Raw genomic sequence first — 16,766 nt, forward strand, 5'->3', positions numbered from 1 at the left:
AGACATTAGAGACTCCACTGTGTTTTCACCTCATCAAAGCTATGTTTGGGTTGTTGTTTATTAATCGTAAAATGATTGTGACACACGGATTCAGTGTAGTTTTCCTACTGCATCTGTTCAAATATAATCATTTTTTTTTATAGAAAATAACTGAATGTTTGAAATTTTACTGTCACAAAGTGCTACATCTCTCTCTCTCACACAAACACACACACACAAATTACACTCACATGTTTATTATAGATACATGAGATATCACAGTTGAAACAGCATTTTCAGCTCCTACAGTGAATGATAAATGTCAGAATATCGAATTTCTGTTTTTGTAAATCTGTGCAACAGCTGGCATTTTACTTTTGCAGCTACAACACTCTCAGTTTCTGCAGGAACTACATCACAATAAGGAATTTTCTGGGGTCACAATTTCTTTTGCACTGCTTTAATTTTCATGTTGGATATGTGCAGATACAGTAAGCAGAATCTGTACTGAGTTTAAGACCTCATCCACATGGATATGGATATTTGTTTATGTTTTGGCCTCTCATCCACGGGAAAATGGTGTTGTAGATCAATAAAAACCGAGGTTTTCGAAAAGGCTCTCCAAGTATAAAGTAATTTGTGATTAAACCTCTGTGTTCCTCTCAGTCTTCATTGTGTTTAGATATCTGTCTTAAAAAGGTACTATGGCCCCCTACTGGACTGGAACGATGATGCATCCATTTTCATAGTCTTTTGAATGGGGATATTTTATAAAACAATTTTCAATATTTAACTCAGTTCTTAATATAAAGTCTGATCCAGTCAGGACCATGAATAAAAATATTTTTCCCCTCAGGATTTTAGACACATATTTTAGTTTTACAGATACAGCAAAAGTATGCTTATGTTTTAAAGGCAAATGCTTTGTTTTCAAACCTTTCTTTTTCTTGTAACAGCAGAATATGCCCAGTATGATAATGAGGAGCAAGAATACACTCAGTCCCACTGCCACTGTAACAACAGTAGATCCAGAACCAGAGGCTGGAGAGACAGATGCATGGATTTATATTGAAATACATGCGTTTACTGTAGAAATGTTTACTGTGAGACATAAAAAACATGAAGCCATTGCTCACCTTCTTCTGTCTGTTTTCTGACTGAGATCCAGCTCTGTGGGGACTCTCCTTTCTCTGGGTGTTTACAGTGGTAGAGTCCTTCATCTGACCTGGAGACTTTATGGATGGTCATCTCCCCTGTCGTCTGGTTCTGGAGGAGTGATCCGTTTTTATAGAAATCAACTGGAAGAGGTGAGGACTTTGTGGAGCGAAATAAAAAGCGGAGAGTCAGAGGATCTCCCTCAGTCACAGGGTGCACAGGACTCTCCAGAATCACATCACCATCTGTAGGATAACAGTGAAAAGAGTGTTTTTAAACTGTTAACCACAAAATATTAAACAAAAAATAAATATATACAGATATATTGTTGAGGAGAGTAATGGAGACTCACTGTACACTGTGACATTTACAGGATCACTTCCCTCTCCAGATTCAGACTGACACCAGTAAACTCCAGTGTACGATGTGGAGAGGGAGCTGATGTTGCAGGTAAATCCTGTGTCTGTTGAATAATCCGACACCTCACTGTGTGTGTATCTCTTCACTCTCCATCCAGTAGAGTCTCTCTGTCCCTCACAGCTCAGTGAGAGAGAGTCAGCGCTGAAGTGTTGAGTCCTGCTGGGACTGATGATCACAGACACTGGAGGAGATTTACCTGAAAATACACAGAAGAGACACATATAGAATGTTGATAAATAGTAACATAAGGCTAAACAAACACGTAACACAGTTCTCCAGTTCCTCACCAGTGATCCATAGCGGGTGTGGTCTGCTGTGCTGTGTGTGATAGACCGGTTCTCCTCTCTCTGCTCCACACACATAAACTCCTGTGTGATTTAGAGCAGCAGGACTGAGAGTGTAGGAACCTCCAGCTCCTCTTCTGCTGTCTGACAGGAGCTCCACATAATACATGACGGTGCCATGAGCATCTGTTACTGGGGTTAAACCTTGTCTGTGGGCAACAGCTCTGTACCAGCTGAATGTCCAGTCTGCAGTGGAGCCTGGAACCTCACAGCTTAGAGTCACTGAGTCTCCTTCAGTCAACCAGCTCTGTGGAGACACACTCATCACTGCCTGGACTACACCTGACAGAGACAACATGGAGGATATAACACACACAAACACGGTCATACAGAGAGAGCAGATTATTACATGCAGTAGAATTAACAATAAAATAAATGACACACTCACCTGATACAGTGAGAGTAACAGCATCACTGATCTCTGAGTTCTGATTCTTCATTTCTCCTCTGCAGGTGTATTTACTGCTGTTAGACTCTGTAACAGAGTGGATGGTGTTCTCCTGTGTTTCACTGCTCAGATACAATCCATCATCTTTAAACCAGCTGTAAGTCCACTCAGTGTCTCCTACTGCCCGTATGTCACATCTCAGTGTGACCATCTCTCCTTTAAACACCTGTTTATCAGGCTTTATGGACAATATGGCTTTAGGATTATCTGAAAACAAACACATTATTATTATTGCCAATAAACACAAACAACACTACAGATTATTTAACACCACAGCCCGTACTGCTCCCAGACAGCAAGTATATATCGGTCCACTGACATAAAAAGGCTGGCACACCACTGACTATAGACCACTGCTGGTCCACCATGGGACCACTCAGATTACTGTCCTGTACAGGATATAACTCATTTATAATCTCCTCAAACAGATTTTACAGTCATAGAGACATTTATTCTGGAAAACAAACTAATACAAATATCACCAACAACTATGAGAGATATAATAATGAGTATAAGCCTGATATAAAATGATTATGATAAAAATGTTGACACTGTGCTGGAATAAAATTATTTACTAATCTTATTTATAAAGAATAACAAAAGAACCTAATGAAGGAAAAAAAATTTAATTGGACTGTGAATGGAAAAGTGCTAAAATGTGGCATTTTGTCTAAAATTCTGTTTAATCACCAGCGGTTCGCACAGAAAGCGCTGCGTAAAACACTAGTGGACCTCCAACTTTGCCCTCAGTGGGACAACAGTGGTCCGCTGTCTCCTTGCTATCAGGAGCTCATATACGTTCAGAGATTATCAGCTTCACAGCATCATCAAAATTTCGACCGCAGGCTTTGTTCTTCATTCATTCATTATCTGCAACCGCTTATCCAATTCAGGGTTGCAGTGGGTCCAGAGCCTACCTGGAATCATTGGGCGCAAGGCGGGAATACACCCTGGAGGGGGCGCCAGTCCTTCACAGGGCAACACACACACACACACACACACACATTCCCTCCCACACTCACACCTACGGACACTTTTGAGTCGCCAATCCACCTACCAGCGTGTGTTTTTGGACTGTGGACTCCGGAGCACCCGGAGGAAACCCACACAGACACAGGGAGAACACACCACACTCCTCACAGACAGTCACTCAGAGCGGGAATCGAACCCAGGTCCCTGGAGCTGTGTGACTGTGACACTACCTGCTGCGCCACCATGCCGCCCTTCTTTGGGAAACAGTGCTTGTGTTTACTGTGAGGTTCATTTCCCTATTTAGATATAAAACCAGTAAAATAGTGTTTAAATATATTTGAAAAGGTAATCGTAAAGATTGTTTATTATATAAGCACTTACTTCGATATGTGAATATTAGTTAATCGAATTTAATACTGTTTATGTGTAATTTGTGTGAACGTGTCATCGCCGCCATTTTAGATTATCCAGTGTTTCAGAGTCGAGTTAATGGCGGAGGTGTCTGCAGGATACCGAGATAATGTTACCGTGTTTAATATGTTTCGTTTATTAAGTTTAATTCATGGATTAATTAATAATATTAATAGATTATCATGTTGTATAAAGAAATGATGTTAAATTGTCTTTATATAGCGTTTTTCACAACAGAAGTCATCACATAGCAGCTTTACAGAGATTTAACCCAAACGTCCTATCAGCAAGCCAGGGGCAAGGAAAAGCTCCCCCAGCGCACCAGAAAGAAATCTTGGTAGGAACCAAGACTCATATGGGGGAACCCATGCTCCTCTGGTCAACACCCGAGAGCACAACAAAGATCAGAAGTAAAAGTGATAGTCGGTGAGTTATATGTAATATGAAGTTTACAAAATTAGTAAGGCGCATGTGAGAGGGAGCAGGGAGCAATTATTTGAATTGTAAGCATATTCCAACTCATTATTCATGAAATATTATATTGGTAATAGGTCATTTTATTAAAATTAGGCTACAATAATGAACTGAATCACCCTGAAACCCTAAAATTATGATTATGATGGTGTAAATGTTATTTTCTCAGCCTCCAATAAAAGAGAAATAAACTCTTCTGTATAACATGAATGCTAATGTGATGTTTAAAACTGTTTTAACTGTGTTCAAGTAAAATATCCTGCAATATTACCAGTTTAATTACAGATAAAATAATTGATAATACAAGCAAAATAGAAGATAATTTTAAGAATTAATCATTGTTATATTAGTTATGTAATTACCTCATTTTTGAGAGTAGGGCTACACACAAACTCCTCCACACAGCCCTGTGAACTCACATCATAAACTTGCTCCCACCTGCATCCCTTCTACACCCTTTTTCTTGTGTCCACACGGTTTGTCTTCATACACACTCCAAAGCCCTGAACTCCTCCATTTCAACCTTTACAGGCGTGGTCCGTACTAGCAAAATGAATAAGTCCCTGATGGGAAAGCTGTGGAGGACAAACCCGCCTGGAGGAGGGAAATACATTGCGGCTCAACACTGACTATTGGAACATGGTTTTGGCTGCAGACAGGAGCAAGAAGCAGAGAAGAGTATGGTTAGTTCCAGCAGCAGCTCACTATTGGAGAGCCGAGTTAGCCCCAGTTGAGAGTGCAGAGCTCACTTCTGGGGCTCATTGGACACTGCATCAGTGGCACTTTCTCTTCTACTTGCTGTCTGCAGCCAGAGCCATTGTCCCATGGGCTGCACTGAAATTTAGGGTTCCTGCTCAGGATCTTGAAGAGCAGTGGATTTAAATGTAACCCCTGATGTGCATTCTCTCACTTTTTAAAGCAAACTTATGCCCATGATTTAATGTGTCATAATAACATTCTCTCTTGTCCCTTAGTGAAAGTCTCACTCACCTGTGACGTTTACCCAGAGTGCATCACTGTAGTGTGTGTAGTAGACTGGGTCTCCTCTGCCAGCTCTGCACCAGTACTGACCTCCATCAGAGAGCCTAACTGACCTGATGGTGTAGTTGTAGGTGCTGCTGTTGTTCTCAGGGTTCTGTGTGTGTTTGGACCAGTAGAACGTCCATCCAGCAGACGGACCCAGACTGCAGTACAGAGTCACTGTGTTTCCTGTCAGTACGGCTACTTTAAGGCTTGAAGTGAGTGTAGGACGAGGCTTATCTGTTGATGAAGAACAAAGTAAAGAATAAAGTAAAGAGTTTTTTTTTTTGTTCAATACCTTTTTAGTACTTAATATTTAATTATTTTTAAATTTTAAAACTGAAAAATGGTCATCAATTGCAAGTTAGTGGTTTTTCAGGAGACATTTAAGCAGATTAAAAATAAGACTAAGTGCAAACCCAAGAAGAAAATATTCTAAAGAACCAATAAAACTATACACTTAGATTAAGTGTATATATACACTTAGATTACCTGCACTGGAAAGTTTAACACCAGACACCGGGTATTCATTGATGTGCAGCACTCTTCTTATAGTTAATAACTCACGTTATTAATAAATAATTAAAACAGGAAACATTACGTACCTCTCACTGTAATCTTGATGGCGGGACTGTTGTATGAACTTCGTGGCCATTTCCCCGTACACCTGAAATATATTTCTCCTGGATCAGACACTGTTACTCTGACTGTGGTGGTGTGAGTATCGTTATGAATCAGATCAGGACTAAAATGCTGATAGTCTTTCCACCAGAAAATCTCAGCTCCAGTCGACTGTGTCTCACAGCTCAGAGTCACTGTGTCTCCAGTAAAGACTGTGCCCTCAGGCTCCACTCTCAGTGTGGGTTTTTCTGTTGAAATAAAATGAAGAAGTCAGCACAGCTGCTTTTCTCTTTAAACTTCACAGGTGTGTGTTAACGTATGAGCGCCCTGCATCAAACTCTTCTCCACATTTAACACACAATTGTTGTTTATCTGCTGAATGTAACATATTGTAAGATTGTGGCCTGTGTAAAAATTACAGCATTAAATTATTTTAAATTATACATTCATTCATTCATTGTCTGTAACCCTTATCCAGTTCAGGGCGGCGGGGTCCGGAGCCTACCCAGAATCACCAGTTCTTCACTGGGCAACATTCACTCACACATTCAGTCACACTTAAAGACACTTTTGAGTCTCCAATCCATCTAACAACATGTGTTTTTGGAGCGGGAGGAAACCGGAGCACCCGGAGAAAACCCACGCAGACACAGGGAGAACACACCACACTCCTCACAGACAGTCACCCGGAGGAAACCCACGCGGACACAGAGAGAACACACCACAGTCCTCACAGACAGTCACCCAGAGGAAACCCACGCGGACACAGGGAGAACACTCCTCACAGACAGTCACCCGGAGGAAACCCACGCAGACACAGGGAGAACACACCACACTCCTCACAGGCAGTCACCCGGAGCAGGACTCGAACCCACAACCTTCAGGACCCTGGAGCTTTGACAGAGACACTAGTTGCTGCAACACCATACCGTCCTAAATTGTACATAAATAAAAAATTAAATTAAACATGGAAAATGTGTGTTTCTTTAGACTAGAGTATGTCCATTGCAGGCAGTGCATTACGGTATGAAATAGCTCTATCATCCAAAAAGCCCATGCTGTGAAGTTTATGCCTTTAATATTTCTGTGTATTTCCCTCTGTAACTTTCTACAGCTCTGAGTCCTCATTAAAATTCCTAACTGAAGACTGATTGAGAAAAACTCATTTCATGTAGCTCCTCTTTTCTTAAGCACCCATGTCAAAAGATATATCTGGTAGTCTTGGAATAATACTTCTGTGTTTTTGAAGAGTCAAAGTATTGCCCTGAATCAATCAATGAGAACAACTGCCCTTGTATCTTCCCCGATAGCACAAGCATATTCATTCATGGTCTGTAACCACCCATCAACTTCAGGGCCACGGTTGGTCCAGAGCCCACCCAAAATGATATTACCATGATGTAGTATTTTACGGAGCGTTTATCCAACACATCATCAGTACACAACAGAAATAAGTGCAACTTTGGACAGAAATAAATGAGATTTTGTGTGACATTGTTCATACTATGCCATGTTGAATGCACAGTGTGATCAACCCTAAAGGTGTTCCAGTGAAATATTAGAGTGCCACAGGGGTTTTTAGGTAAGGAAATTAATCTGCATTTGAGTGTACATGAATAATACTGAATTAATTCAGTAGAGGAACATGATTCACCTTGAGTTTGTCCACAGTGGAGGAGTCCAACCAGCACTAAAGCACAGACAGAAGAACACAGGATACGATGCATTAATGTGAATGAAGAAATCTGAAAGAGATTGTGCAGCTGGAGCTAGAGAATCAGATCAGGTAACAATCATCATTTCCATCCAGTAAAAGTGCTGCATGCTACAAAATGTGCTTTTTCAGCGATGCCATAGAAGAACCTCTTTGGGTTCATGAAAGAACCATGTTTGTTTAAGAGATGTGTGTGTGTGAAGAACCTTTTAAAGGGTTACAGAAACTTCACATGACATTATTAGAAAAGATGTCTCTTTGTGGAACCAATAGTGGTTCTTCTATGTTATTGTTGAAGAACACTTCGTAGCTTTTTTTTAAAGAGTGTCCTGTTATTATCACGTTATTAAAGTGCAGAATAAAAGTATTGTGTATGGGTCAAAAACATAATAATGTAAATGAGGATGTTACAGCTCTAAAACGTTTATTCCTGATTGTAACCCTCTCTAGTAGAAGAAGGTCCAAGGTAAAATACATAAAGTCAAAATGTAATACAAAATTCTCTCATTGATGAACATGTAGAGACCAAGCACAGTTACTCACCTTCGGGAAAGCTTCATGTCCCGCTGCTTTTTTTTTTTCCTAAATGTTACTATTTACTCAGCATTTGTTTGCAGTCTGTGAGCATCTTTGCTGTGTACAAGTGAATTTGTTCACTCTAATCTACATTAAATAGTAATTAAGTGTGGCACCCAAACTTTTACTTTAGACTGAAGGTGAATATTAAACTCATACGACCAGGTGCTAGACTTTATCTGGATCTTTGCAATGAGGAGTAAAGTTTTTTGTGGAATTTAATTAAAGGCATAATTAATACACCACACAAACTGTTAGTCACTGAAAGAAAAAAATACATGTTTTGCAACTGACTGTAAGTGTAGTCCAACAATTAAAAAATAAAATGTGTTTAACTTTCAATCATGGCTTTAAACACATGAAAATTAGAAATAAATTGTCTCTAATTTTTAAAAATTGTAATGTTTAATTTCTGTGTGTGTGTGTGTGTGTGTGTGTGTGGACACAATTCAGGACCTACACGGCTAGAGCTCATGAATTTTTGATTTAGAAATAAATCACTACAATCTCTGATCTCAAGGTAAAGCTGTAATTTTATCAACATCTTCCTACAGCAGCCCTCACTCTATTGAACTTAGTGAAGATATTAAAGGACAGTTTTACTCACCGAGCATCACAGAGATAGGACTGAGCTCCATTCTGCCCCAGTAAAGACTGAGAACTGCAGTGTGTTAAACTCTCAACACTTCCTGTGTTCTTATCCTCAGAGAGAGAGAGACCTCAGTATTGAACTGCTTTTCTTTTAGACTCCTGATACAGTTATGAAACCGATTATTACTCTGAGCCCACTTTGCTTACTGCAATAATAAGTTTGTATTAAGATACTGATATATAATAATAATACCCATAATAATTAATAATACTACTAATAATATTTTCTTAGCTATTAAACTTGACGAACCTGAAATATAACACAAAGACATGACCATATAAAACATCTGAGTACTTGTGTAAGAACATGATGATTATTGATTTTATAGTTACAATGCATTTCACTTCCCAAAAACATTAAGCAAAATAATCCAATTGTTAACTTTATGGAGACTATTTGTTTTGCTAGCTAGTTAGCAGGTTAATATTAGCATAGCCTTAAAAATTAGCTACTCATTTAAATGACAACGTTTTAGCTGTTTATCCAATAGCTTTCCTGTAAATTGCACTTTTTAGCTAGTGCTCTAATCATTTTATTACTGAGTTAAATTAAAAAAATTTCAGCACTTTTCACAGATACTGTTTATTTTGATTCTTATTGGACACTGTCATGGAAACTTGTTCACCTCAAGCACCACAATCAGACCCCTGCAAAACCTTGAACTGTGGTAATAACTCTCATGGCCACGGCCTCATCACCCCATTAACAATAGTATTTCCAAATAAAGTTACGTAAAATATATCCCACGTTGTTGTGGGACCCGTCTGGTGAATCAGAGCTTTAAGTCTCTTTAGTACTGCTCATAGATACAAATGGCGCTTACTGCCATCATCAAGGGAAAATACATTTATCAGTATGTCCTACAGAATCATGTCTGAATCGCTTTCTGAGACTAAAGATCAGTTAAAGCTGATGGTTATGATATTAATATTAATATTAGTGGAAATTGTGCAGCTGATAACTGGATATGATTTATCTGTTTTTGTTTGTTTAGTTGTTTACTAGACAACAGCAGCTTTCCTTATCACTGCATGAGAATTTCATCATGTACAGACTAGTAGAAATGCTCCACAACTACTTACAATTATTTTGAGAATTACTTTGAAATAATTTACTGAATACTCAGTCCTGGAATGTGTAGTGTGTATATGCATCCATCCAGGTTTATTCACAGATAATGGAATTTCAGGTTGAAACATTAATGGAATAAAAACGGGTCTCCCTTCAGTAGTTACAGTTATATTCATAATCAGTGCCTTATACCACTGTGGATTAAAGCTCTTCTTTAGACTAGCATTCATTCATTTATTGTCTGTAAATACTTATCCAGTTCGAGGTTGCGGTAGGTCCGGATCCTACCCGTCAGAAACACACCCTGGAGGGGGCGCCATCTTTAGACTAGCAAAAAATCATAATAAATATAAGTTACTACTCTATGATACAATGAATTCCATTAATTCTGTTGATGAAATATAGCTAACAACTTTTGCATTGGGTATTTCAGTTTGATTCGGCTCTGACCCTTTACACGATTGCTGACCTATGCCCACCTTGTTTATTTCTGACCTGCAGGTAAGTGGGTTTCAGTTCCACTACCTTTGGTAATATCTGAGTGTCTGTGGCACTAGAACAGAAGTCAGACCACAAACACATATCTAACCCCTCTCTATTCTCAGCCCTAGAAGATTCTTGGTTTGGGTTTGGTTGATGAAGTGAACAACAAAGCTCCTGATGCTTATAGATGTGTGACCAGTGACACAGTTCCCACAGTTCTACAATCTGTCTGCTGTAGTGGCTCAGTTCTTTTCTGCTTTATCTGTTTGTACTCTATTGGAACTGTGGTGATTTTGAGTGATAGAATCGACACAGCTGGTATAATACTGGATCACAAATACTATTATCTATAAAGTATTAGATGATACTCCATGGATTGCAGTTCCACTACTTCACAGCTCAATACTGGGGGTTCATATTTTTTTAGCTGAGCTTTGGTGACCTCAGGCTCAAGCATGAATGCTCCAGAGCAGACATTTCCTTTCCTGCTTTTCCATTATGATTATGCCGTCTGTGTGGTTATATTGTGTTATGAAAAACATTTATTGTGGTATCAAAACAGGGATACAGCTTCCCTCGCCCGGAGTAAGGTTGCCGGGGCCTCACCCTGGAACCAGACCTGGGGGAGGGGCTCCTTGGCGAGCGCCTGGTGGCCGGACATTCACTCATGGGGTCCGGCCGGGCTCAGCCCATAGGAGCAACATGGGTCCACTCTCCCATGGGTCCACCATCTGTGGGAGAGGTAGTAATCCAGGTCTGGTGCATTGCGGATTGGGTGGTAGCCGGGGTCAGGGACCCTGGCGTTCTGATCCTTGGTTGCTGAAACTGGCTTTTGGAACATGGAACATAACCTCTCTGGTAGGAAAAGAGCCTGAGCTGGTGCGCGAGGTTGAGAGGTACCGGCTAGATATAGTTGGGCTCACCTCGACACACAGTATGGGCTCTGGAACCTTGAGAGGGGTTGGATGCTCCCTGGGGCGAGAGGCGTAAGGCAGGAGTAGGCTTACTCATAGCCCCCCCGGCTTAGCGCCTGTACGTTAGGGTTTACCCCAGTGGACGAGAGGGTAATTTCCCTGCGCCTTCGGGTTGGGGAAAGGGCTCTGACTGTTATTTGTGCTTATGCACTGAACAGCAGTTCAGAGTACAATGCCTTTTTGGGGACCCTAGAGGGGGTGCTGGAGAGCACTCATTCTGGAGACTCTATTGTTCTGCTGGGGGACTTCAACGCTCACGTGGGTAATGACAGTGAGACCTGGAAGGGCATGATTGGGAGGAACGGCCCCGCTGATCTGAACCCGAGTGGTGTTCAGTTACTGTATTTCTGTGCCCGTCACAGTTTGTCCATTACGAACAACATGTTCGAGCATAAGGGTGTCCACAAGTACAGCTGGCATCAGGACACCCTAGGCCGCATTTCGATGATCAACTTTATAGTGGTATCATCGGACCTGCAGCCATATGTTCTGGACACTTGGATGAAGAGAGGTGCTGAGCTGTGAATTGATCACCACCTGGTGGTGAGTTGGATCAGATGGCGTGGGAGGATGCCGGACAGACCTGGCAGGCCTAAACGTGTGCTGAGGGTTTGCTGGGAACGTTTGGCAGAGGTACCTGTCAGACAGATCTTCAGCTCCCACATCCGGCAGAGCTTCGACTGCTGTCACTGAGGCAAAAACGACTTTCGGTCGGCTCCAAGCAGTTTCTGGCAAACCATCAGGCGACTCAGGAGGGGAAAGCGGTTTTCCACCAACACTGTATATGGTGAGGGTGGGGAGCTGTTGACCTCGACTGGGGACGTCATTAGGCGGTGGAAGGAATACTTCGAGGATCTTCTCAATCCCATCAGCATGTCTTCCACAGAGGAAGTAGAGTTTGGGGACCCTGGGGGGCTCGTCTATGACTGGGGCTGAGGTGGCCGAGGTCATAGGAAAAATCCATGGTGGTAGGGCCCCGGGGGTGAATGAAGTTTGCCCCGGGTTCCTCAAGGCTCTGGAAGTTGTGGGGCTGTCCTGGCTGACACGTATTTGCAACATTGCGTGGACATTGGGGGCAGTGCTTCTGGACTGGCAGACTGTGGTGGTGGTTCCCCTTTTTAAAAAGGGGGATTGGAGGGTGTGTTCCAACTATAGGGGGATCACACTCCTCAGCCTCCCCGGTAAGGTCTATGCGGGGGTACTGGAGAAGAGAGTCCAACTGATAGTTGAACCTCGGATCCAGGAGGAACAATACGGATTCCGCCCCGGTCGTGGAACACAGGACCAGCTCTTTACCCTCGCTAGGATCCTGGAGGGTGCGTGGGAGTTTGCTCAAACAGTCTGCATGTGTTTTGTGGATCTGGAGAAGGCATTCGTCCATGTCCCTCGGGATATTCTGTGGGGGGTGCCCTGGGAGTATGGGTACTTGGCTCTTTGCTACGAGCCATCCAGTCCCTGTATAAACAAAGCAGGAGTCTGGTTCATATGGCTGGCAGAAAGTCCGACTTGTTTCCAGTCAGAGTTGGACTCCGTCAGGGCTGCCCGTTGTCACTGGTTCTGTTCATAATTTTTATGGACAGAATTTCTCAGCATAGACAAGTGGCGGAAGTTGTCCGGTTTGGTGGTCTCAGGATTCTATGTCTGCTTTTTGTGGATGATGTGGTCTTGTTGGCTTCATCGAGCCGGGACCTCCAGCTCTTGCTGGGCCAGTTTGCAGTCGAGTGTGAAGCGGTAGGGATGAGGATCAGCACCTCCAAGTCCGAGTCCATGGTACTCATTTGGAAAAGGGTGGAGTGCTCACTCCAGGTTGGAAGTGAGATCCTGCCTCAAGTGGAGGAGTTTAAATACCTCGGGGTCTTGTTCACGAGTGAGGGAAAGATGGAGCGGGAGATTGACAGGCGGATCGGTGCAGCATCAGCAGTAATGCAGGCTCTGTACCGGTCCGTTTTGGTGAAGAGAGAGCTGAGCAGAAAAGCAAAGCTTCGCCTCGGTATACCCCCGGAGGAGCTGGAGGCAGTGGCTGGGGAGATTGAGGTCTGGGTTTCTTTGCTCCGACTGCTTCCCCCGCGACCCGGACCCGGATAAGCGGTGGAAAATGGATGGATGGATGGACGGATGTGTTATCAGTATAATAATGTAAGCATTAATTAGAACTGGTAGTAAGTGCTGATTTATTCATGAAAATATATTCATATCCTATACTTTTGCCTACCCTACCCAGATTTATAATAATAAAAAAATAATTGCCCTTTAGTAATTAAAGTAGCCCCAAACACAGACCTGACCATCCTGAATAGTAAATATATAAATAATATTGAATCTTATTTCCTCAAAAAATAAGAAACTGAATCAAGTTATTTTCCATGACCCAGTCATTCAGAAAAAACACAGTACACATCAGTTTTATTTTTCAAATGATAAATTTTAATCTTTATTTCACAGTGAAATAATATGAAATGGCCTTGTGAAGGACTGGCGCCCCCTCCAGGATGTATTCCCGCCTTGCGCCCAATGATTCCATGTAGGCTCTGGACTCACCATGACTCTGAACTGGATAAGGGTTACAGATAATGGATGGATGGATAATATGAAATGGGGGTGTTACAAAAATATAAAAATATATCCCATATAAAAAATAGAAATAATTAGAAATAAATGTGGTAAACAATTATATTAAACATTATAAAATTGGTCAAAACTAAATAAAATACACAATCACATTTGATTGTATTTATCTTATATCTGAGTAAATTACTGATTCTAATGGTAAAATATTATGGAAAATCATAAAACTATTACAAAAATATCCAAGTACTGAATAAATGATTGAACACTAAACATAAAAATGTAACCCACACAATATAATCATGTAGAATATTGTGTTCCTGCCTTGCACACAGTGATTCCAGGTTTGCTCTGGACCCACTGCGACGCTGAACTGAAGAAGCAGTTACAAATAAGAATAAATAATTGTTTAAAATGTATTAATTTAATTTACTTACTGAATAAGAAAAAAACCCGGTGTAGTCTGTACAGCAGAGTTAATAACATTATTTCTGAAAGGGATATGAAATATCAGATTAAGTCCTAGAATTAACCAGTTTATGCTCCATACAGTGGGTCCACCATATGGGGGCAGCCATGGGTAAAATAACTGCATCTTCTGACAGAGCAAACTGAACCTCCTGGATATTGAACTGTTATTAAATCCTCTTTTCTGACCTCTTGGACTCTGCATGAAGATTCAAAAGAATTTAAACATAATATAAAACTGCATGAGTGGAGAATCTCAGCCAGTTGCTCCAGCTTCTATCACTGCGCAGGGGCGGTTCTCCTCATCAGGTGTAACTGTGAAATACACTGTGTTAAACAATGTAAGTTACTCTTTGATCAGACATTAGGATTCCGTTTTAAGAGGATAAAGAAAGTCCCGATATAGAGAAACCATTGGAGCTCTTACCTCAAAATCTGCAGCATTTAACCCCCAGCACAATGGAGATTATCACAAAGGGAGACATTGCCAGGACATGACTGAGAAAACTGAGCACTGTAGGACAGAGATAAATACTGAATGCAATATTATGAAAAGTTACATTATTAGTACATTATAATTATTAGATACTAGGCCATGGGTTTCCTGAAAGGACTCTTTGAGGAACATGGGATATGCAAAGACAAGTGTGACCGATTTCATACCGGTTTCAAAGGGTATAAGATGATGATAACAAATGTATACATTTTCTTCCAGCTGAAAAATTAACAGCACTTCCATTATAGGATCTATCTGTTTTAACCTGAGATATTGATGAATAGCAGTGATAATTTATTTTGGATTCTGATGGGTTTGTGTTGACATTATTAATGTCAGTATAGATTTTTGGGTGGTTTATCTTAGCTGTCTTTGCATTGTTATGTTTTCTAACAGAATATGAAGTGGGATATCTTGTTTTAATATAAATCTACAATAATTTAAATTAAGTTTACGTATGTACACATCACTGATACTGATCTACGTGTGAAACCCCAATGTTGCCCGATATCATAAGTCAGTCGATGTACAGGTCAAGTCTTAGACATTGCAGCCATCTTAATGCCCCATGCCCCATATAGAACAGATGTAGTGTGTGAAATGTAGGTGCTCAGTAAATTTGGAATGGATCAAACGACAGAATCTCATACATCATGTGGTTACCATAACATATGGTGTGTAAGAAGGATATAAATGAAAAGATACAGTCACTTGAATTCAGGACTTTGTTGCAGTTACAGCAGTACTCTCCTTGTCTTTAAGAACAAATAAAGCCACCTGATGGAGTTAAAATGGTGCCTGACCCACCTTTGACACTGAACTCTACCGTCATTTCTCTGACTGAGATCCAGCTCTGTGGGGACTCTCCTTTCTCTGGGTGTTTACAGTGGTAGAGACCTTCATCTGACCTGGAGACTTTATGGATGGTCATCTCTCCTGTCGTCTGGTTCTGGAGGAGTGATCCGTTTTTATAGAAATCAGCTGGAAGAGGTGAGGACTTTGTGGAGCGAAATAAACAGCGGAGAGTCAGAGGATCTCCCTCAGTCACAGGGTGCACAGGACTCTCCAGAATCACATCACCATCTGTAGGATAACAGTGAAAAGAGTGTTTTTAAACTGTTAACCACAAAATATTAAACATAAAATAAATATATACAGATATATTGTTGAGGAGAGTAATGGAGACTCACTGTATACTGTGACATTTACAGGATCACTTCCCGCTCCAGATTCAGACTGACACCAGTAAACTCCAGTGTACGATGTGGAGAGGGAGCTGATGTTGCAGGTAAATCCTGTGTCTGTTGAACAATCCGACACCTCACTGTGTGTGTATCTCTTCACTCTCCATCCAGTAGAGTCTCTCTGTCCCTCACAGCTCAGTGAGAGAGAGTCAGCGCTGAAGTGTTGAGTCCTGCTGGGACTGATGATCACAGACACTGGAGGAGATTTACCTGAAAATACACAGAAGAGACACATATAGCATGTTGATAAATAGTAACATAAGGCTAAACAAACACGTAACACAGTTCTCCAGTTCCTCACCAGTGATCCATAGCGGGTGTGGTCTGCTGTGCTGTGTGTGATAGACCGGTTCTCCTCTCTCTGCTCCACACACATAAACTCCTGTGTGATTTAGAGCAGCAGGACTGAGAGTGAAGGAACCTCCTTCTCCTCTTCTGCTGTCTGACAGGAGCTCCACATAATACATGACGGTACCATGAGCATCTGTTACTGGGGTTAAACCTTGTCTGTGGGGAACAGCTCTGTACCAGCTGAATGTCCAGTCTGCAGTGGAGCCTGGAACCTCACAGCTTAGAGTCACTGAGTCTCCTTCAGTCAACCAGCTCTGTGGAGACACACTCAACACTGCCTGGACTACACCTGACAGAGACAACATGGAGGATATAACACACACAAACA

The 16,766-nt window shown here is 41.4% G+C and overlaps 1 protein-coding gene across 1 annotated transcript in view; it reads right to left on the reverse strand.

Moving 5' to 3' along the window:
• Positions 1-16,766, reverse strand: part of LOC136690919 (basement membrane-specific heparan sulfate proteoglycan core protein-like) — a 62,396-nt gene that overhangs the window by 14,622 nt on the left and 31,008 nt on the right. The window contains 15 exon segments of the mRNA XM_066663019.1: positions 916-1,020; positions 1,116-1,379; positions 1,487-1,750; positions 1,842-2,169; positions 2,213-2,553; positions 5,194-5,463; positions 5,829-6,092; positions 10,337-10,410; positions 11,006-11,169; positions 11,264-11,312; positions 11,952-12,428; positions 14,537-14,546; positions 15,651-15,926; positions 16,034-16,297; positions 16,389-16,765. Coding sequence (XP_066519116.1) covers positions 916-1,020; positions 1,116-1,379; positions 1,487-1,750; positions 1,842-2,169; positions 2,213-2,553; positions 5,194-5,463; positions 5,829-6,092; positions 10,337-10,410; positions 11,006-11,169; positions 11,264-11,312; positions 11,952-12,428; positions 14,537-14,546; positions 15,651-15,926; positions 16,034-16,297; positions 16,389-16,765 — 3,527 coding nt within the window.

Source organism: Hoplias malabaricus, chromosome 3 (genome assembly GCF_029633855.1).
Source record: "Hoplias malabaricus isolate fHopMal1 chromosome 3, fHopMal1.hap1, whole genome shotgun sequence".
Lineage (NCBI taxonomy): Eukaryota > Metazoa > Chordata > Actinopteri > Characiformes > Erythrinidae > Hoplias > Hoplias malabaricus.